Source organism: Sciurus carolinensis, chromosome 13 (assembly GCF_902686445.1).
Source record: "Sciurus carolinensis chromosome 13, mSciCar1.2, whole genome shotgun sequence".
NCBI lineage: Eukaryota > Metazoa > Chordata > Mammalia > Rodentia > Sciuridae > Sciurus > Sciurus carolinensis.
In genome coordinates this window covers 18959498-18982918 of record NC_062225.1, presented here as the reverse complement: position 1 = coordinate 18982918, position 23421 = coordinate 18959498, and the positions used below count along the sequence as shown (strand labels likewise).

Below are 23421 nucleotides of genomic sequence, written 5' to 3'. Positions count from 1 at the left end.
TCTATAGAAATGTCTGAAGGACTAAGATATGAAGCATTATTAAAGGAGCAATTCTAATACAATTTTTCCTTTGGATGGGGAAAGAGGTTTGCCACCCGAAGGCTACCGCTAAGGCCACAGGCAGAATGCAGATGAGGACAGAAGGAGTGCTGACGGTCTTAGGGGCTGGACTTACTAGCAAAAGCTAAATTCCAAGCAGAAAAAGAAAATGTGCATCTGTTTCCAGTTCTGTCAGTTTACTAGAGACACTAATGGTATAAGAATAGGGTGGCGGTGATAGTGCTAGGCATCCAGGAAATCTGTTGACCTCTATATTAAATGCAGGAAGTAGCATAAAGAGTGACAAGACCAGGGGTCTTAGCATCTCATGGACCTGGTTTGGAATGGGAATTCTGCCATTACTCTATAGCCTCCCTGATCCTCAGGGTCTTTACCTCCAAAATATGCATCATAGGGTTTCTGTAACTTTAAAGTAGGAATTCCATAAAGCACACAATGCCTGATGTATATGTGCTAAAGAAATAGCAGCTATAAGTACTACCATCATGCATTTCTTTTAACCTCTGATCTACAAGATAAACAGCCAAATGTGCCAGAAAGAAAGTCATTTCCAGTTCTTACTTATGGGGTCAGTGATAGCTCTCACTTTTCCCTGCACCCTTAATTATTTCTGTTCCCTTCCCAGGTATTCAATAACACCACACAAACCCATGAGTTACCACTTCAAATGGAGGAAAAGTGGATGTTCTAAGAGACAGCACTACAAGAGACAGGAGAGCAGAGTGACTATGAGATTGGACTCCAGTGTCAAAACTAAAAGCCCATCTCCAACGCTGGGTATGGGTCTTTTGCCTTTCTAGATCTCGGTTTTCTCATCTATAAAATGGAGATGATGATTTCTCTCTCATAAATAATGTATATATTGCACCTAATTATTGTAAAAAGCTAATGAATGAAGCTAAGGGCTATGTTAATACAGGAGGATTCGCATTCATTGGTGGCCTCTTCTGTGTCTCTATTCCAGCACCATATTTCATATAGAATATTTATATAGCTTTTATTCCTTGCACTAATACTGCAAGAGTCAAGCCTTTGCAATGATTTGAGTCTTTGTGTTCCTCCCACATGTGGAACTTCAACTCTCGAGGTGAAACCTTTGGAGGTGATTAAATCATGAGGGCAGAGCCCTAACCAATGAAATTAGCCATATATAACAGGGTTGAAGGAAATAGGTAAGCCCTGTTTTATCTTTCCACTCTTCTCCCCTATAAGGACACAGCAATTACCCTTTCTGCCATGTGACAATGCAGCAACAAGTGCCATCCTGGCAGCATGACACCAGGCACTGACTCTGTTGGCACCTGCTCTTGGACTTCCCAGCCTCTAGAAGTGTAAGCAATTGATTTTTTTTCTTACAATTTACCTAGCCTCAGGTATTATGTCATAGCAGCAGACTCTTCACAAATGAGATGATGATTCCTCTCCCATTAATAGTGCAAGTAAAGTTCTTAAGTCAGAGCCTGGCTTATTATAAGATGCTTCAGATGACAAAAGGACTTGCCAAAGATGGAGAACTAACCCATGAAAATGGCATTATTTGATCCCGGATCTGTGTTTCTAAACCAAATTCTCTTCCCACTCAATCCCTAGGGAGAAGCTGGCATACCAATCTCTAACTTAACCTCTCGATACACCAGAGAGGCAGGGAAAAATTTAAGACACAGGTTACAATGATTACTTTCATGACTGCATCAACCTCAAAAGAATGTTTTCAGCCTTTGACATGAACAGTAACTCTTCTTTACTATGGAATTTATCAACCAATATATTTTTAACATCAAAATGGTTCAATCACAATGGAATTTTAGAAAACCTACCACCAGTAGTAGTTTTTTAAACTTACATATTATTTTTATTGTGTGTCTCCAAACTAAAATTTCCTTTGTATGACTGCAATTCAAACACATATGCACAGATCTGAAACAGTTAAGTAAAATGAACATCATTTTTTTAATGATACCTCTCATGTAAGAAACATGTGTATTTATAGATCTTCTGGTAATTCTCTGCATTAATTCCTTGACCTCAAAATGACCGGAGAAGGTCAACAATTCCTGTAATGTCTCTGAGTGGCACATTTTCATCTCTAACTTAGCTGAAAAGTATATAAAAGCTCAGGCAGTTAGAAAGCACCCAAATAGCTATACAGCTAAGATGACCCCAAAATGCAAGTTAATCCCTCCAAGGTCAATCGTAATTTATGTTCAATTAACTGGCTCAAGAAACCTGTTTCAGACAGAAGCCAGAAATTAGGAAGCCAGTTGCTGGACTTTTTAGTGGGGAGAATACTTTTTGTGAGAGCCACCATCAGGAGCCCTGGGCAAAATGTTATCAACAGGACTTTCCCTAACTGAGCAGTTAATTCTCCACCAGTCTGCTCAGCTGACTCCAGTGTGTGCTAAAAACCACAAAGATTCAGAAGGGAAGTCATTGGACACTGCACCAAGCTCAGTCTCCATTTTAACATGGAAGGTACAAAGTTAAACCTCCTTTAGGACACATCAAAAAACACAAGAGGCAGCTTCAGGAGGGGTTCCCCACTGACAAAATATGAGAAACTGGAGCATCAAAATAAATACCAAAGTAAAGAATCATGCCCATTAAATAAAGTAAGAATTTATTAGCCCATTTTGATAGAAACAAGTATAATTGATTAAACAAGGTTAGAAAAAATCAAAACTCTTCCTTCTAATAGATGGCCAAGTAATAAATATATGAAGTGATAATATATGAAGTGATAATATATGAAGATCATCAATGGATATTAACACTGGTAAGTAAAGGTTGGATGAGGAAGAGCATATTTATCTAATAATCTCAAAATGTTTTCCACTTGGTAGACAAGACCATGTGATCAAAGTGATCAAAGTTAGTGTCACCATTATGAGGAAAGCCAGATATTATGTGCCTGCTGATACCATGTACTTGGGCCACAGCCTCGCTTCTGAGGTGCTCCTCCTGCAGGCAATGCATAACTGAAAATGCAATCATAAGAAAATGCTAGACAAACGCCAACCCAGGAACAGTCCACAAAATAACTGAGTGGTGCACTTTAAAATGTCAAACTCATGAAAGACTAAAAAACTGGTACAGAGTTAAGGAAACCAAAAGGACAAGTAAGATGTCATGTATGGTCCTGGATCAGGGAAAACAGCATTATAAAGGACATTATTGCAGTAACTGGCAACATTTGAACATGAACTGCAAATTAAATAATAATATTGTATCAATGTTAAATTTCCTCTGTTTGTTAATTGTTTTGTAGTCATGTAAAACCATGACCTTGTTCTTGGATCATAAACACTGAAGTATTTAGTAGCAAAGGAGTATTCTTAAAAGGTTCAGGAAAAGATTATATGAGTCAAATGAAAAATAGAACAATAAAGCAAAAGTCAAAATGTATAAAATTAGTGCTACCTAGGTACAGGATTAAAGGATCACGGGACTACCTTGTACTATTCTTGCAACTTCTCTAGAAATTTTAAATTATATGAAAATGAAAAGTTATTAAAATTATTTTTAAAGTCATTAAAATTAAAGAAAGTTTTAAACTATACTACAACAAAGATATATACTGATATATTTTAAAGTGAGATGAACTGGTATCTGGTGCTTGATTTATAATACTCAGGTGAGAGAGAGAGAGAGGGAGAGAGAATGAATAGTAGGACAAATGAGACAAAAGTACCCAAATAGTGTAATTCTTGAATTCTGGGGTTTACTATACGGTCTCTCACTTTTGTACATGTCTGAAAGCTTTCTGTAATTGAGAGGTTTTAAAAAGCTAAACTCCTCTCTATCTTTGGGCCCATCCTCCAACCCCAGCAATGAAAATTCACCTCCTCTCCCTCTGCCTTAACCAACACACTCCAGTTTGCCCACACCCTTGAGATTCATGGCAAATAATCTAGGTGGTTTAGATCATTGTCCAAATTATAACTTGGGTTCAGAAACATTTTACTGGAATTGTTTGATATTTAATGGACATTCTCCTATGTCCCAAAAGAGAAAGTAAGAGCTGTATGATGGGTTGTCTTAATGTGTTTTGTTAATAGATCATGATGGAGGTTTAAATTCATTTTTCTTCTATTCAGAAAAATACTATACAAATGGAATCAGAGACTTGAAGAGAAGGGGTCTATCTCAACACACTTTGAGATGACACATTCTTATACATTGCATGGAACTTGATATTAGGTTCTGGACATTTTCCATCTGAGGCACCATTACATGAATATTAAAATATTCATCCTGGGAGAAATAAGTAGAAAAAAAGAGATACTGTCTAATGTAAGAATGAAAACAAAAGCCAGTATCAAGCTCCAGTAAACATTCATTGAGATAGAACAAAATCAGAACTTCTGGGAACTCTAACCAAGAGATCCTGGAGTTTGCCTTGATTTTCAGCTTTGAAGGGAGCCCACGTTGCCTCGCTTAGAATTGGAGAAAGAAATACAAAAGAGTCATTAAATTAAACCACATAGTGAAAATTACAATAATAATAATAACTTTTAAATTTGCATAGCACCACGTAGTCATTAATTAGTATCATGCTTGCAGACACTTGTGAGGTTGGCTTGGAAGATGAAACCATCCACTTCACAGGTGAACAAATGGATGTTAACAAAGACTGACTTCACCACGGTCACACCATCAGTAAATGGAAATGCTAGGGTTAGTTTATAAGATTTCCCGTGTCCAGTCCTCCATTTTTTTTCCAAGAATAATGACCAGGAAAATTCACAGGAGGCAAAACCATGTAATAAACATCCCTCTACCCACGGTGGGTTCAGTACATTACCTGTCATTTTCCTAAGGACATTTTGAAAATCAGCATAGATGATTCCAAGCCAACAGCTACAAATAGGCCCACAAAACTGTCACATCTGTTTTGGGTCCTCTACAATATTTTCAGTAGCATCTATCAATATATTTCTCACAGAAACACACAGCTTAACACCATGGAGATTTTTTCTGTCAACATCATCATATGCTTAGGATGATTCTAGAAGAGCATTTTTAATTAAAAGTGCCAGACACTAGAATCACACTGAGATGCCCCCAATACTAAGGAGAATTAGCAGTGATGACTGACCCAAATTTCACAACCCTTTAAGGCAGTAAAGCCACAATATTAAGCTTTATGCTCACATATAGTCTTAATTCCTACTAAACATAATGAAAACACTGCCTATAGACTCCATAAACAAAGTCCATACAAACTATAGCCTTATTGTTTGAAGCATAATGTATTTTAAAATAACTCCAACAGAGATTGTGCAGAGATGGACACATAATGGGGTGAAAGTCAGAAAAGTCCTAGATCAGAAAAAAGAAATGAAAGTACTCTGTGGTAAGTGCTACAGAAGTGCTTGGTAAATAAATAAAGCTGAAGTAAATGCAGGATCTTCTCTGTAGGTAACTCCTGGGTTCATTTTTACTTTTTAAATAAATGAAAGCATTCACTATTTCTCAAATTGCTGAGGCATCCAAACTCAAAAGTTTCCTGTGTTCAATTGTCAGGACTGCCATAACAAAATGCTGGAGACAGGGTGGCTTAAACAACAGAAATTTATATTCTTACCATTCTGGAAGCTGGAAATCTAAAATCAAGGTATTGCCAGGTCTGATTTCCTCTGAGGCCTTTCTCTCTTCTTGGCTTGCAGGTGACAGTCTTCTCCATGTCCTCAAATGACCTTTCCCCTGTGCACATGCATACCTAGTATCTTTCTCTGTGTCTAAATGTCCTCTTGTTATAAAAAGATCAGTCAGGCATATGCCTGTAATCCCAGAGGCTTGGGAGGCTGAGGCAGGAGGATCATGAATTCAAAGCCAGCCTCAGCAAAAGCGAGGTGCTAAGCAACTCAGCAAGACTCTGCCTCTAAATAAAATACAAAATAGGGCTGGGGATGTGGCTCAGTGGTTCAGTGCCCCTGAGTTCAATCCCCAGTACTCCCCCACAAAAAAATACCAGTCAGGTTTGACTAGAACCTACCCTCGTGACTTCATTCAACCTAAATAACCTCTGTGAAAACCCTCTCTCCAAAGGTAGTCACATTCTGAGGTGCTAGGGGCAAGACTTCAACATAGGAATTTTGGTCCATAACCTCCCACTGTCTAAAGTTTCAGTCAATTTGTGCCAGTTTTGAGCCAAGATGCATCGATTGCAGATGAGATTTGATTCTCTTGCCCAATCCAAGCTGATTGCAGATTTTTAGCAAACTTATATTTTTAGTTTCTTCTGTGCCCTGTTTTTTGTCCCATATTGTCAACTTAGATTTTTCCTAAGTAGAGGGTAAAAGTGACAAAAACACCTTAACCTATTTGGGAGCTACCCAGGAGCATTTGTTCCAAAGAGAAAAGATAAAACTCCAGATATTTACTCATGTGTACTTATTGGAGCTCGTTGTCCCATTTGCCCTCTGACACACAAGAGAGTCACTATTTACTTTTTATTTGTCTGCATAACCACTAACAGGCAAAATTGCTACCAGGTAGAAAGGTATAAAATTGAGTCAATGTCATCCACAAAATATTGCATGGCATGCCTTGGAGTATGGATACACTGATACTAAAGCACTCCCTGCTTCAGACTTCAAGACACTACTTAAAGATTAGTCTCTATGTTACCCTTCTGGGGACGGGGGATAGGTATTTTGACTGTGTCTCTGTTTCAGATTTTGCACAGTGTTCTAGCTCTGCTATTTGTTGACTGTGAACAGCAAGAAAGAGTGTTATTGTATACCACTGATGGCAAGATCTCACATCAAACAGGCTATCTTTCTCTGGCAACCTTGCCACTGATCTTCATCTCTGTTTTCCTGTCCGCAGAAAGAGAACTCTGATGCTGCATACTTTGGGTTATAAAAAGATGTGAACACACATCTATATAAGTTAACACATCCTCACCTGGAAAAACTACTCAAAATACTTAGGCGTTTCTAAAGACAATCACACAGCCATGCATGAAACGCTGTCCCTTAGTCTCCAATCCTATCTAAGTCCTTCATGCTATTTGGCAAGCTTTGCATTTCTGGCCAGGTCCCTCTTCCATTACCCTCGGTGACTGTTAACAATTACCTTTACCTAAAGTCCTTACCCTTTCTTCTACTCTGGGGGGTAACCAAACTTCTCAGTTTATCTAGGACTGAAAGGGTTCCTGGGAGTCAATGCTGAAACCTGACTCCCCGCCTGTTCCCTTACCTTATCAACAAAGGACATCACCACCCACATCTCAAAAAAAGAAGATTAAACACTATCAAGTATGAACTGCCCCAAATTCCATCTCCATTATCCCTGCCTGGACACACATCTGTACCTGTCACTTGCCTTCAATCTCGGAGGCTAGTGTATCCCATTAATTCACAGTCACCGTTAATTCACAGTCCCATCCCCCTTCTTCATGAATGTCTCCATTATTTAACACTTCTTTCAAGCAAATTTCAACATATCCTCCTTTCTACTGTCATATAATTATGTTCAAGTCTTTCCCATCTTCAAAATTATGTATATAATTATATGTGTGTGTGTGTGTGTGTGTGTGTGTATCCTTGTTCCCCTTTACTAATAGCCTACTCCTCATCTTTTCTCCACCAAAAACACCTTGCAAGAGATTCCAAATGATCTTATCTATTCTGAGCGCTCCTCTATCTACTCCAAGGGCTCCTCCCAAGTTTTCTTTATCACCTGGCCAGCCCTTTCCACTAAAATGCAGACTGAGCTCTTCACCTTTGTAATAAGCATCTCTAGCTTGATAACCCAAAAGTACCTGAGACTCAAAATGTCTAAACAAATTTAACATCTTTCTTTCCTGCCCCTTCTCCTCGACTTTACTGTCCCAGAAAATGGAAACGCATCTTCCTAATGTCCCAGTCATTTTCATGAACAAATTAGAAACTGTATCATTAGTTCTCCAGCTTAAGCTTCATCCCCACATCTGCATTCCTTAGGCATTGTGCCCTCGTCCTGTCCCCACCATCATCCAACAGCATTTTCACTGTTTTCTCAGCTCCCTAGTTTTAGTCCCCACCTCTTCAAACTATCATTCATGAGGCTGACGCCCCTGAGGTCATGGATTAACTTATTCCTATTAGGACTGAGCTATTCCTATTACCTGGGAGTAGACAAAACCTTTGATCTAGCCTTCTGAACACCAAACTGGCCACAAGAATGTCTCCTTGGGGTTAGTGAGCAATTTCTAATTTGTTCATGAAAATGACTGGATCGATGTGCCACTGGCTTTGTGGCTGAATCAAATTCCAGTATAAATTAATTGAAGGCAGTGTAGGAGGCTGACTGTGTTTCTTTGTAGAAATGCCATTTGCAGATGGGCAGCATTGCACCTGCATGTCTCTATTTACTTAGTCTTATCCCTTGTAATCTGTGTTACTCTGGCCCTGAGGGTTAATGGTTGCTAACCAGTCAAGCAGCTGCAGAAACCACTGGTCATTTCATGCCCCGAGCTCTTAGAATTTTTAATTTATGTCCTACAATATCTCACACCCACCTCTTTGCTGGGGCCACCTTGGCAAACTTGAGATTGGAAGCCACTTTCTCTCCCAATTCAATGCTGCTGCTTGGGACACCCCTCCGGCCTCAACATTCTCAAATGAGAACATTCAGAAATTAATAAGAAAGCTTTTCATTTGGAAAAATAACATCAGAAGACCGCTGGAGGATCATGTTCACCATGAAGCCGTGTTGTTCCTGGAACTGTCTGCTTTTAAAGGTCTTCCTGTCTCTGCTCTAGATGGCAGGACTCCCAAATGTTCCTTGTTCTTCCCTGCGGAGCTTCATGTCCCACTGGTCATGCCTGCCCTTAATACATCTTCTACCAAGTGATTCCGCCCCCTGCAGTCTGGTAACTCTCCTGCGCCCTCTGTCCTTCCAGTCCAGGGGAGGTAACATCTTCTGTCAAGTGATCACCCAGGAGTTGCCTCCCTGCCACTTGGCTGGCTTCAAAAGCCCCTGCTGACACCCACGAAACCAATTCCCTGCATTAAAAGCCTTCCCTTGAAGATGCTCAGAGTGGTTTCCATTTTCTTGGTAGAACTTTGGTATAAAACATTTCCCCATTCATACTCTTTCTCACCTAAGCCCACCAAAAAAGGCATTGGGGGGCTCCCTTCCTTTGAGCTGTTGGTTTAACTTTTGTATGCCCCCTGAGTCTGTGCATGCTGCTATAGGTTGGTTTTTGTGGTTTTCTTATCATCTCCACCCTACCATGAGCTCTTTAGAACCATGTCCTGCCAATTCCAGAGTGGCCAACAGTTCTGTTTATTGTTGGGTGTACAGTAGGTGCTGATGGTTTTAAAACACACATGAGCATACGGAGAATTCATTCCATCTTAGGAAAAGAACTAGATGTAAAATTACCAGAAATGCATGCAGATTTAAGGCATAATCCAGACAAGAATAACATAGAATTTAAATGGAAACTAAGTCTATGGATGATTTCAAGCTCTAAAGAGATGAAAGGAGGTGACCCTCCAATAGATGGGCTGCATACTTCTCTTTAAGGCATATAGCTTTTCTGTCTGTGAGGTCCCCGTCTAGTCACTGATGGAAAAATCACCTTTATTTCAGTGAAGCAACTTTGTCAATAAAAAAAAATTAATTACCCTAAGCAAATGCTTTGGGAAAATTAGCCACTGTCATTTTCCTTATGGTGGCTGGCCAGGAAAAATCAAAGGAAAGGGGCTCCAAATTCTGAGACCCTTAGACACTTGAGGACAGAGTAATATTCCCTTCTAAGTTAAGACTCCTCTGGGGGAAAAAAATCTGGAACTCTCGGAGAAGGACTTAATTATTTTGTTCAATATAATTTAAAGCAATTATTTATCACATTTGACAGTGCAACATGATTTGCAAAATAAAAATATATGTGTGTAATTTAGAGGTTAGGGAAAAGATCCATGGAAGATAAGTTGCATGTGTTCTACTGATAGAGTAGGAATTACTAGTCAAAGTGCCTGAAAGTATAGACACTGACACCCCTCCCACATTCCAAAATCCTTCCAGTAGTGGACCCTGTCAACTACAATATAGGTGTGGTACAACAGAGTTTTTCTATCTGGACCTTATTATTATGGACATCTTGAATTCAACATACCAGAAAATCCTTAGCCATTAAACTTTAGCATTAAGTAATCACAGCACCCTTTAATATGGCAATATTTTTTACCACTTGGAAACCAGAAAACAGACTTCTAATTGTTCCCTTAAGATTTTAGCAGGATGTGCAAAATAAATTCATTTTTCCTTATTCATATTATAAAATTTGCCTTGAGTTGACTTCCTGCTCTGATGTGAATCATGGTAGTGGCTGACTTGGCAAGGTATGGCCCATGTGTGGTGTGAAATACTGCAGGTGCCAGTTGCAACAAAGTCACCATTGTCTTTCTGTAATGAAGTCAGTTTAAATAGCTAAATGTCCAAAAGTGAATCCCAGAGTGCCTGGTGTCCAGAAGGTCAATTATTGCAGGGTGTTAAGACAATTGAGATTCTATTACTACTAACCAGGGTGCTTTTGTTTTTGTTTTTAATAATGCAATGCTAGTCTATTAGAATAAAGAAAACATATTACAGCAAAGATTGAATCATACATTGTTACACAATGGCAGATCAAAATTGCCACAGTTTATACAATACTGATTACACACACGCACACAAAAAAACACTGACCCTGAATCAGACAGCACATTTCACACACATTTTCCAGCAAATTCCAGACCTTTGCTTTAGAGGAATTTTACTTGAAACAAGTGGCTATGTCAAATATTTTTTTGCTATGCTGAGATTCAACTCCTTGTAATGATTCTTAAAACTTACTCCCATTTTCTGTGGTGAGGGAACAGATATTGAACCAGCCAAAACTTTGATTTTTTTTTTCCAAAAATTTTACAGAAATTTTATTTTACTTCAAAAAACTTTTATGGGCATTTACTTGATTTTTCATATTCGTATCTTGTTATTCTTGAAAGATACTTTCTCCTAACATTAAAATTCTATTATCTTTTTAAATTCTTCGTGTGATAATGAAACAACCTTTTTCTAAAAACAAAGAACAGAGCTTATATCTTGATGGAAAAATTACATTAAAATAGTAAATTGTTTTAAGACGAATGTATTGAGCTAAAGTGTCATATTTTACTAAACGTTACAAACTAATTCATCATTTTTTAAAAAAAGTTTTTTCCCTTTAATGAGTAATGTTTCGTTTGGGGTAAATATAGTTATTTTAAAATAACAAATGTGAGGTGAAATATTATAGAAATAATGTTTGAATAATATATTTCAAAAGATTTTTAATGTATTCTCTTTATTTTAATCTGTGAATGAATAAGTTTGTTTTTATTGTAAAATCAGAGAAACTTGAACACCTAGCATTTCTTGGCATTAAAAAGACACCAAAAATTAGTTTAGAAATTCCAAAATCACTTAAGATTTTACATTTTCTATATGGAATTCCAAAAGGATAGCAGATACGTATTTTTTCCTACCTGACACAATTAGATGAATCCAGGTGACTGATTAAACAATTAACTTTTTAAAATTTAACATGATAGTTACAGATGTTGTAATCTTTGGAAGCTAGCATATGTTCATTTTCCTTTCACTATTAATTTTCCATAATGACCCCTACTTATCACAGACTCTGGAGAGAACTTTATTTGTTTATATTTTCTAATGTTTTTAAAAATAAAAATGTTTTTCATTATTAACAGTAATGGAAAGACTTTTCATTATTAAATTTGGTATTTCTGAAGATTTTTCTCTGGCTCTTCTAAATCTAAAGTCCTAATGTGAATAAACTGTTACATAAATTTCTCAAATAATAGCTTAATTACTTATAAACTCTGGAAACAATTAGTTTATCATCCTTTGAAGTGAGGAAGGCAACTTGCCAGGCTGACAGCAAAACACTTGTCACTTTTCCATGTAATGAGCTTAGTTTCTTTTTGTTATTTTAGATTATTTTGAAAAGGAAACTCGGTGGAATATACTTTAATGTTCAAAAGATTAAAAGTTGAATCATTTCACTTCATAAATGGCCTCTGCAATACCACTTAATAAAGTACCAAAAGAAATATTGAAAGCTCTGAAGATTATAATTAATGTGCTTATGGAAATCACTGGAACAGATATTCTGGTTCAAAGATAAAGTCGTGCTTGAATGACAACAATATTGTAAAAGATTGACGATGACTGTCCTCGCCTTCAGCCTCTTAGTAACATCATCCCTCCAGCAAACCATCAAATCACAGAACGGCCTCCTCTCTTGCCTCCCCCAACTGCTGGTCTCTTTTACCTCCCGCTGCCCGCACCTTCTACATCTTGCCGCCTCTAGGTTTCCAAATTCCCCCAACACACACCTCCTTCTCCCTCGCCCCACCCGTCAGCCCCTCCTATTTCAGGTGTCTTTTCCCACCATCAGGTGTTTTTCTCTCTCTCTCTCTCTCTTTCTCTCTCTCTCTCTCTCTCTCTCTCTCTCAACATAGATCAAAGGAAGTTCTGAATACAGGTGGTAATCATGAGATCGAAACTTTATATGTCTGAATATTAACCCCCCCCCAAAAAAAAAAAATAAGGAAGAAAAATAAAAGAATATCGGAAGAAGATGTTGGGTTTCATCTAGGCAGGCTCCGGACCTGACTTAGTGAGCGCAGAGCGCAGGTGGGGGCCATCAGCTCTTGGTGGCCGCCTCCTTAGAGGCCTTTTCGTCAGGTGAAGTCTACACCTGAGACCACCCGCTCCCTTCTGACCTTGGCGGCCACGGAGCAAGGTCTTCTCTAATCCCATCACCTGTCTATAGGAGTGTTTACCAGCTTTTTTGAGGGCCAAGAAAGGCAGGCAATTCCCAAGAAACCCCTTGGATCGATCCAGCTGGTCAGGGCCCATACCAGATGCGGGACGGCAAACTTCTGGACCATTTTGCATATTTCATAATGATATTAACATTCTTCTTAGACTGACCCCCATACTGTATATCATAATTACAATTCACCCTTCCCTTTATCGGTTGGAATCCCTTTAAGCCGTCCTAGCAAGTCAGCCTACTTTGGGGACGCGTTTTGCATTTTCCATTGCCCCCTATTCCTCCCCAGACCTATATGTCAAGGAATAAGGAGTTGAGACATGACATATTAATGTTTTTATCAGGGGACGCTCTATGCTCCCACAGGAAGGGAGGGAGCCCGGGAGGAGAGGGCAGCCGAAAAGGAGCGGGAAGGAATCGCGCCGCAGCTCCTGCGGAAATTCATATTCTGTGTATGTTCCTCCCTCACCTGAAATAAATCCTGCAGGCCTACCCACGCAAACCCAGCAGCACTTATTTATTTGCATGTCATGCTTATAATATGGTAGAAAGCAAGACGGATCTTCGAGAAGGGGAGGAGATGAGGCTCACCTCTCAGGCTCACTCTCTTAAATAAAAAAGAATTGACCGGAGGGGCGCCTAAGAATTTATCTTGAGTTTGTGGTCATTATCTCTATTATATAGCCCCGGCAATAAATAAATCGGGTAGTTACTACCCAACAATAAAACTGTAGTGTATGGGACACCTTACTATTACTTTCTTAATAATCTGCCGTTTCTTTCCCTTTAAATCTTCCCCGTCTTGTCTTCCCACTCTCCTACAAGGATCTATCTTCAACCCTTGAGGTACAAGACCGCTCGGATCATTTTTATATTTTGTGAACACAATAAGTTTTCCTGTCTAGACTTTGTGTTTTGTCTTCTGTTTTCTAGGCTGCCTAATCTGTTTCAAGACAAAGGGTCGACCAGGATCAAAAGTCTTTTTCTTTGCCCTCTCTGTATTTTAACCGCTTTGTGCGTCCACCCTAATGAAGATCGCCCCCTTCGAGGCAGTCACCCATGGGGTCGCTAGGAAAAAGGAAGCAATGCAGGCTACGGGTAACCCGACCTGGGGAGAGGTGGTCGGTGCCCCCGCTGTGGGCACGCCCTTGGGCGCGCACGGAGTCCTAGAGCCGAGTTGGAGACTCTGCCTAGGGTTGTTCTACCTCTCACGCCCCACACCCAGATTCTTGATTGTGCGTGTGCCCGTGTAGGCGTTTCTGGGGGTTCCATCGCTCCGACTTCTGCCCAATCGCCCTCCTCCCGGGGCACAGCCCGCCACCCGCGGACGCCAGCGCAAGCAGCCTGGACCCGCCTGAGAAGTCGGTCCTCATTCAACTGCGGGTTCCCCAGTGTCTGCCCGCATTAAACCCCACCAAGTGGACTGGAGCCCCGGGCGCGTCCAAAGAGGTGGGAGGGGGCGCCCCTTGGGGTTCCCGCTGCCCTCACACCTGGACTCGCCTCCTGAGAGCCCCAGTTATTTACCCGGCTCCTGCCCCAGCCCCGACCCTCAGCCAGGCGGGAGGCACAATCTGGTCGGGACCAGAGCTTTGCAGAGCCCCGGGGGCGCTCAGCCCCCGCGGGAAGAAGGAGCCCAGCCGACGTCCGGCCGGCGCCTTCCAAAACCACCGCCACACTTGCTTTCACGCCAGCGCGAAAAGTGACGCGGACTCGCAAAGCGGTCAGCAAATGACCATTTTATCCGCGGAGCGGCAACTGGGAATGGCATGTGGGGAGGGTGCGGGGGAGAAGGGGGAAAGGGGCAGTAGTAATGCGGAGAAAGAGAACGGACCTGAGTGGCTTCCCGCTTTTGTCTCTACACTGCTGGTCCCAAGAAATCAAGTTAGCCACAGCAAGCCCCCACCAGGCTCGTTTTTGTTTGTGTGACTTAGATCACAGAATCAAACAGATCGCAGATAAAGGACCAAAACCTCGGAGAGAGTGTGTGAGTGGGAGTGTGTGTGTGTGTGTGTGTGTGTGTGTGAGAGAGAGAGAGAGAGAGAGAGAGAAAGAGAGAGAGAGAGAGAGAGAGAGAGAGAGAGAGATTGAGATTGAAGCAACCCTAGCGAGGCTACTGATGAAGAAGGGACGATGAACTTCTCACCTTTCTTTAACTCAGTAAAAACACGTCCCTTTAAAAAAAATCCACTCTGCCGCGCGCGCGCGCGTGTGTGTATGTACGCGCGCGCGCGCGCGCGTGAATTTCCTTCTTAATTGCGTTTTGCTGGGATGATCTTTTATGACTCGAAAACAAGCGGCTGGGAAAATATTCACGTTTGGGACAGAAAACATTTTTTATTTATATCTTTGACATTTAAAAGAGCAGAATTAATTTGTCCTGTCTACATTAGCATTGAGAGAAAGTTTCAGAAATCTACCCAGGGGAGGGGGGGGGGCAAAAAAGAAAGCGAAGAAAGGAAAAGAAAAGCTAGGCTTGGTTTTCTTATTTCAGATCTGTAATCAATCATTGAAATAGGAGGCAGCAAAATTGTAAAGATTCGATAGATTAAAATGCAAATGAAAGGTAGAAAAAGAAACATTAACATGGCGATCAAAGATTTAATAACCGTAAATCAAGTTTTTTTTTTTCTGTTGCAGCTGCAGTTTGTGTGTGTTTATGTTTTAATCATGTTCGTTCCATAAATAAATAATTTCCGAAACGAGACTAATTTTTCATTATTTTAACCGTGGGCTATAACACTAAATATTAAAAATAGAAAGCGTATATGATGCCGGATCCCCAACCAAATAAGAGAAAGACTTGTGTTGATTGGTTAAAAAAATCAAGGGGTTTCATTTATGTGTTTTGAAAATCAAAGTATTATGCTAAAAAAAATCTATCTCAACTGACAAATCACAAAGTTTTATTTTCCCTTTAATATTTTATGCTAACAACAAGATACCATTTATGTTAAATGTATTCGTGGCTGCATATCCATTTCAGTTTGAGCATTTTCAAAGAACGAACGTGCCAGGATATTTAAATAATACAGAACATATATTATTCCAAAGTGCCTTGACAGAATTTCTGGAAAAATGATACTTTTTGGAAGAATCTGCCTTCTAGTGAAAAATTAAGTGAGGGTTCAACACAGTTAAAACTTTTTTAGCTTTATCTTTAAAGTTTTTTTCCAAGTGAGACTATTTTAGTCTTTTGTTATCATTCGATTTAAGATTTTATGTCAGGTATCAGATTATTGGAGCAAATCCTACTCATCTTCTCAACTATGGTGAAGGATTTTCCTTTTCAACCTTTTATTTAAAACATAGATCTATTAATTTAGAAATTTCTAGAACTTTTAAAGCAATACACCTAGACTTGGTCTTTTCTTTCTGTCCTTTTCTTTTTTTCCTTCCTTCCCTCCTTCCTTTCTTTTGTGTGTGTGTGTGTGTGTGTGTGTGTGTGTGTGTGGTCTTATTAATATGGGGGAACTCATCTTTAATAGATTGAAAACTTCTCTTTTTGGTAACACAGACTTGCAATATTTGAAATAAGCTCTTTGCTTAATTCTGTCTTTGAAGCAGTTATTCACCCTAATGTACTGAAATGATGAATTAGAATTGTCTCAATTTCTCCTCTTGCCACAAACTAAAATGATAACCAACTCTGGAATACATGTTTCTTTTGTAAAAACCTTTAAGTTAAATGTGAGCCAAGTTGATGTACACCCTCCCTATCCCGGCCAAACAATCACGTTTTCCCTGTGACAGTCCAATAATGCATTTAGTTTAAAATTACACTTGGACCTTTTCTCCATTGTATTTTTTCATTTACTTCAGTGCAACAAGATGACTTGATTTTCATGGGATTACATGAACTCTATTCAGTGTTACTGGGACATTTCTGCCCAACTAAATACTTGCCTTAATAGACAAATGAACTTCTTTTTATTTGCTGGAGTTCGTAGATGGTTTTAGAAACACAGTGTGCAACTGATTTAGTTATTGTTGTTGTGAGAATCGAACAGGCTCAAAAGTCATTTATCTAAACCGGAGAGATATGACTCTGTAAAAGGGAGAAGCAAGGGCAGAATCATAGGGAATTATTACAGTTTATAGCTCTTATTAATTAAACCGGATGTAGTTTTATTCTGCTCTTTTTAGTACTGACCGTGCTAAAAGCTCCCAGATACCTTTTTCCCCTTCACCCCAATTTTTTTTCATTTATCAGGTCCCTTGTTAATGGGGTTTGCTTTTCCCATATTAGACCACTAAGTACAGTGTAAAACCTCCTGTGTCTTCAGAGGATCGCATCTCCCCCTCCCGAAAATAAAAGGGAAAAAAATGAAAAGAAATGCTTTTCTCATTCAGTTTTAGTATTTTGTTTCGTTGAAATGCAAGACAGGTACTTGATTTAGCATTTAAGCAAAAGGTTACACAAACCGCGTTTTAGAAAGTGTTGGGATGTCCGACAGGGTCAGCCCCAGATCAGATCATTTTTTGAATGCAGACCTAAAGATAATGAGTACTTGTTGTATTAAAGGGGACAAACAGTACTTTGGCTTCCTCTGACCCCAGAATGCACGGCTCGGTTTCATTGATCATCCCCCTTTATGAGATAATGCAATTACAAACATCAATAAGGGGCTGCAAGGGGAATCATTATGCGGTGACAGTGATAAATGACGGTGCAGAAATAGCATGCTTTTTCCCCCCTAACAATCCAGGAGCCCAGGGGCTCCGGGGGCTGAACACAGTCGCCAAGGAAACAGATGACATCCCAAACGGCACCAAAGGAAAAAAAATGAACAGTCTTTCTTTGCCTTTCACTCTTTTCCGTCTTCCAAAGAGTTAGTTTTGGCTCTAGCAGCAGCTGCCACACAGGCATTTCGTTATTTCAGACATTAAAGACTGGAGCGGGCAGTGGGAGTCTCCTCCCCTTCCATCCCCACCCCCACTAGATAACACACAAAGCTGCTGTTCACAGTTTAGGACTACCTGAAAATGCACTTCTTGAAATCAGATTTGGATGGGGTGGAGGGTGGGGGGAACGTGGATTTACACAGCCACTGCCTTGTGTTTTCCCAGCTTTTGTCCAGTGGAAACTGAGTCTCCAGAAGAAGCTGGCGCCTCGCAGGTCGGCCCAGTAAAGGGACGGGTGTGCCTGTTTAGCCTTCATCTCCCAGCGGTGCCAGATGCTGCTTGCTGCCGGTGGCGTACGAGGCGGGGTAGGGGTTGAAGTAGGAGGCTGCTAGGGGTAGCAGACACTATTGGGTTTGAGTTATCAGTGGAAGGAGGATCTCCCTTAAATCGAGGATTCTGATTCTTTAAAAACCCCAGCGTACCCTCAGAAAGGTTCTTCAAGGGGGCCTTGCTGGGCAATCCCCACCCACCCCATGTCCAGAAAGGTGGGTGCGGTGGGCGGGCGGGATCCGGCTACGGGTTACTACCGGGGCTGCAGCGCTGGATCTACGCCTGCGGGGTCTAGTGGGCGGTGGAGCCTCAGGACACTGGGTGAAGAAGGGGAACTTGCCACTTTGGGGGAGGAGGAAGCGAGAAAGTGCTGAAGTACCAGAGAGGCCTAGGAATAAAGGCACGAGGGAGGGGAGGAGGAAAGCAAGAGCGCGCAATCCCACCCCCCCGTGGAGGTCTCCAACCCGGAGAAAGCAGACACAGGGTTCCTGACCCCTGGCGGGCACGCCTAAACTTGAAGCTAGGGACCCACGCAGCGCGCCCAGCCACACAAGGCCCCCCGCAGAGAGAATCCAGCCTGGCTAGTGTCTGAAGCAGGTGACTTTATTCACTGCTCCCCCAATCGGCGAGGTCCCGGGACTCGTTTTCCGCCTGGAGATTAAGATCATTTCTCGCGTAATGAACTTAATGCTTTAGGGTAGAGGTGAGTGTGTCTGAGAGTGGGCAGGGGTAGGAATTACCGACCCGATCGATGGTAGACTGGCTTAAAACTAAATCCGTTTTCTCCAGGGCTTCACTGCCCGGGTTTCCCGTGGTGGTTTGAGCGCGCGGGGAGAGCAGAAGGCAGCGCGCGTAAGGGCGACCCCAGGGTGCGACCAGTCAGAACCAAGGCCCTAAAAGTGCCCCCTATCTCCACACCAAGACCTCCAGGGTATCATTTTTAGGGCAAAGACGCTTTAAAGCGCAAACGTTGGCGAACTGATTGCTCAATATGTTGTTTGTTTTTCCTTTCAGATCCGCCTTGGGAGAGAATGTTTCAGACGCCTTGGCGGGCAGATCGGGCGGAAAAGGGAACCCTCCCCCTCCTTGCCATCAGTCACCCTCATCAGGACCCGGATCCTCCCCTCCCACTCTCGTTCATGGCTCTCGACTGGTCCCTGAGATTCCTAGCTCGGTGCAGACTCTGCACCGCGACCACCCCGAGTGCTACGGGTCGCCAAACAGCCAGTAGGTGCGGGGTAGCATGGAAGAGGGGAGAGACCAGGAAAAATGCCCGGCCAGGCAGGGCGCCCCACTACCCAATTCCACGCCGTTCCACTAGGTATTCAAACGCCTACCCCGGAGCTTTGCATCATCAGGTCATGATTTTACCGCCTGCGCATGGGCCGAGGGCCTGCGGGGATCCGAAAGGCAGGGGAAAGTTTGCAGGGCTTTTAAAGTGATCTCCAGGAGTTCCTGCTTAAGTCGTCGGGGTGCCGCCCACAGTCTCCCGCGGCGGCTCCCATCCCCGGCACTCGAGGCCCTCCAGGGCAATCTGCCAGAGTCCCAGGTGCCCTTTGGTCCCCAAACTCTCAGGGTCACGCTCCCAGAAGCGCGGTGGGACTCAGCGGAGCTCTGGTGTGACAGAGTTCATTAAGAAGCCTCGAGCCCACTACAAAGCACTCGGAGTAGTTTCGAGGGCAGGAGCCACAGTCGCGCAGGAGGCATCTCTTCACACCCTTCAGAGCACAGCCCTGGTCGCCGGGTCTCCAGAGACAAAGTCAGCGATCCCTTAGACTTGACTTTCAGGTGGGGGTGGGCAGGACGTAGGAGGCTACCACAGGCATCGAACAGCCCCCAAGTGCTCTGGGCTCCGGGCAGGGTCCTGTCCGCCCCTGCACTGGGCCCAGGCACCACCCACCGTGGGACCCAGGGGTAGCTGCATCCTGTCTGAAGTTCCGCGCAGCGGCCCCGGGATTTTCTCTAGGGGCGCGGGGCACGTCCCACGCCAAGATAGCAGCAAATCTTCAGCCCTCAGCCCGCACGACTGGGTGGGTGGGGGCGCTGCATGCCGCAATGAACTAGGATCGCCAGGTCTGCGCGCCGCTTGGGAGACGGCGCGCGGGAGGTGACGGGTAGGGCTTGTGCTTTTCCTTTGCTGATTCTTTTGACTTCCTACGAAGTTTCCTGATAGGCGCCTCTGCCCCAAGGTCGGAGCCTCCCACCAGCGCTCCTTCCCCTCCCTCCTCACAGCCCGGGGAGCCGAACCAGTCGGAGTCTCTGCCCGGCCTGGCGGCGCGCTGGTCCCCGAGGCTGGGACCACGCCGCGCCACACTGCCCACCCTCCCCCTGACCTCCGCGCTGGGCGCCTCTCCCCGGGGCGAAACTCGCCGGCCCCGCTCACTGCAAGGAGACACCCGCTGCCTCCCGAGGAACTCCTAATACCATCCATACAGCTTTAATGCGTTTATAATTCGATAAGTGATTTCAATTTGAAATTGTTAGTAACTAATTTTATGGGTAATTTTTCCACATCAAATATTTAAGCATCAGATTAAGGGAGCCAGTTCCGACACAGGATAATAAGGGGGTTTCCCCCCACCCCCCACGCCTCCGCCTCCGCCTCCGCCTCCCACCGTTTCCTACCGAGTCGTTTTCCCGAATCCCCAAAAGGTGGCAGTCGAAGCCGACTTTCCTCTTTTCCTGTGGCTCTGCGAAGGGAGGGGGAGAGAGGGGGATGGGGGGATGGCGGGAGAGGGGGGAGGGGCGAGGAAAGGGGAGGGAGAAACTAAACGTTGGGTGGACTTTTCAAACTAATTCTTTAACACGTTTCCAATACAGTACAAGCAAGAAGCAGTGGTGAATTTCCTGGAAAAGTCCTGGCAGAAAAAGAAAGCCAAAAAACGTGCCTTGTGGTCTCAGGGGTAGGGGATGTGAGAAACTCAGCACATTCAAACTCAACCTCAATTCTGAACGGAAGGGGAAGAGGGAGACCCAGAGAGGGACTGACTGGCTTTTGGATATTTCTTTGTATTTGAACATGATCTCTATATATTAGTCCACTAAGCAACTTATTTCTTTGAGGACAGGGCTCTGCAAATGACATAATGCGGGGGAAGGGGTAGCGGCGGGCAAAGGGTGCCGGGTGGGGGGCAGACTGCCGTGGGCGGAGGCGAGACTGGGGCGAGCAGCGGATGAATTGCAGACCAGTTGCCAAAACTTTTTTTTTTCCCCTGCTGCTGCTGCTGCTGCTGCTTTTGCGGCTGCCTTTGCTGCAGCCTTTGCTTTGAATGTGGGTAACTAGGAAACAGCAAGCCGTCTGAGAAGACGGAATTTCCAACGTGTAAAATGTTCTTAACGGAACCATTGAGCGAGTGCAATAAGGCGTGAGGGGGAACTAATCTTCCCATTTAAATGTTTGTGGCAATTTTATCTAAATGAATTTTAATGCTAAACGAGGGTAATTCCCCATTTGTAGCGCGTTTACTTCTCTTTCCTGTGCTTCTAAAGCAGTCGAACATCATGCAATGAACAATAACAATAAAAATACTGTCAAGGCATATTATTCATTTTGAATGTGTTATAATTACAGCTGATTAAATATGAGAGGATAAAATATTTTTAAAAAATTTTTTGGAAAAATATCTAAATCGTACTAAAAAGTTGTCTCATCCAGCCAGGGGGGCTTCCCCCTCCCGAATAAAAATTAAAAGCAGGTATAATTGTGTGCCCTTACTTAAAGGAGGGCGTTTTGTTTTTGCCTTTTAAGAAACATCAAAAACACTCTCGACACCTCTATTATTTCCCTCCTTCGGATAAGTGTCCTCAATAACCTCGGAGCTGGCTCTGAAATTTACAAGAGGAAAAGCTAAAATAGCATTAAGTCAGGAGGGTGTCGGGCAGAGGAAGAGAGGAACTGCGAAGAGTCATTCTCCCACAGCATCCTTAGTTGGGCGAACGCACGCAAACAAGTTTTGTTTTGTTTCTCATTTCTGGACAGTAATGATCACTAGTCTTCATCGTCTCCATATTCCCTAATTCCTCTAGCCCCTTTCTCCTTTCCCTGGAGGAGCTGGCTCTTTCTCTCCCCGCCTGCCCCTCTCTCTCTCTCTCTCTTTTTTTTTTTTTCTCTCTCTCTCTCTCCCTCTCTCTTCCCTTCCCCATCTTTCCCTCCCCCTCTCCCTCTCTCCCCTGCCTCCCTTCCTCCTCCCCTTTCTCTTCCTCCCCCACTCGGCAAGAGCCTCCTGGAGAATAAAGACTGAAAATAACCAACTCACCCGGGCATGTACTGGGGAGGAGGGGCAAGTGGACGGTTAGTTTATGAAGTTTATTATTCATTTTAAAAGTAAATAAATGGTTGTTAACTGCTAGTAACCACCTATCAAAAGAGAATGATTTCACCAATATGGACTATTTATGTAGTGGAAATGTTACCGCTGGGTCAAATGAGAAATTTAAACAATCCCAAATAAGGGATGGGGGTGGGGTGGGGTGGGTGGCGGCGCAGCCCACGTTGGGTGCAGTAGGTTGACCGCGACTCTTTCTGCGCACCCACGTGTTTAGAAACCAGGCCCCATAAACAAAAGGTGAGAGTGTGCGCTGCCACTCCAGCAGGTGAGTCACTCAGTCACAGTCACCTAGTAAAGCCAACCCACAGCTGGTTTCTCTTTTCAAATAGAAAATAGAATTGCTGAGGGCGGGTTTATAGGGTGACATGGGCCTGAATGTCAGACTTGAGTTTAAGACACTCTCTTCCAACCCATTCCTTTGTTTACAAAGCAATCACTGCTAAAAGGCTTATTTTTTAAAGCGAATTTGCCTTAATTAAAATATTTGTATATTTTCCTGAGCTTTGGGAAGCCCTCTTTATAGCAGCAATTTTATTTAAATAAAATTATAAGCTATTCCAGCTTAAACATGTTATTTTGTACCATTTAGCTGGCTGCCATGCAGAAATTCTGTACAGCTGTTCTGGAAAATTGGTTAATAACCAGTTTTATCCAATGAGAACACAGAGCATATTTATAAAAATTAGATTTTGAAGTCTGGTCTCTTCAATTCACATAGTTAATTTCCTAATAAACATATACTGCTCATCCTAGGTTAAGGTCCTTAGTAAAACACTAAACTTTGTACTTAGGTTGCTGTTATGTGCAAGAATAATTTTACTGATCTTAGATGAATAATTCTGTTGGATGTAATCTGAGTCTACATTTAGTTTAGTGCCTTTAGGCCTTAAATTTGCTGATATTAGGAGTTCATTAAGTCATCTTGCAGAAATCACTGGTTATTATTAAATAATTTACTTTGCAGTTAAAATTCCAAATACATATATGGCTTAGGGAGCTAAAATTAATTACTATATTTACTGCATTAATGGTTAAAAATTTGGG

The 23421-nt window shown here is 42.5% G+C and overlaps 1 protein-coding gene across 4 annotated transcripts; it reads left to right on the top strand.

The window, feature by feature from the left end:
• The first annotated feature begins 17821 nt into the window (after window positions 1-17821).
• LOC124962748 (uncharacterized) lies at window positions 17822-22105 on the top strand. 4 transcript variants are annotated; one of them, XM_047521904.1, is made up of 3 exons: window positions 17835-18084; window positions 19064-19276; window positions 20870-22105. In XM_047521904.1, exons 1-3 carry the CDS (start codon window positions 17886-17888, stop codon window positions 21064-21066), a joined length of 609 nt encoding a protein of 202 aa, XP_047377860.1. In that variant the 5' UTR covers window positions 17835-17885; the 3' UTR covers window positions 21067-22105. The 4 variants fall into 4 exon arrangements, 2 of the variants coding, with proteins under 2 accessions (XP_047377859.1, XP_047377860.1); XR_007104576.1 differs by having other exon boundaries at window positions 17841-17993; XR_007104575.1 differs by lacking the exon at window positions 17835-18084 and adding an exon at window positions 18408-18752.
• The last annotated feature ends 1316 nt before the right edge of the window (window positions 22106-23421 follow it).

Bases quoted from the DNA above. Each gene is read 5' to 3' on its own strand.
- LOC124962748 (XM_047521903.1), top strand. From the start codon at position 17,886: ATGGGGTGGAGGGTGGGGGGAACGTGGATTTACACAGCCACTGCCTTG. The intron at 18,085-19,063 runs GTAGGGGTTGAA...TTTTCCTTTCAG, and splicing joins CCGGTGGCGTACGAGGCGGG to ATCCGCCTTGGGAGAGAATG.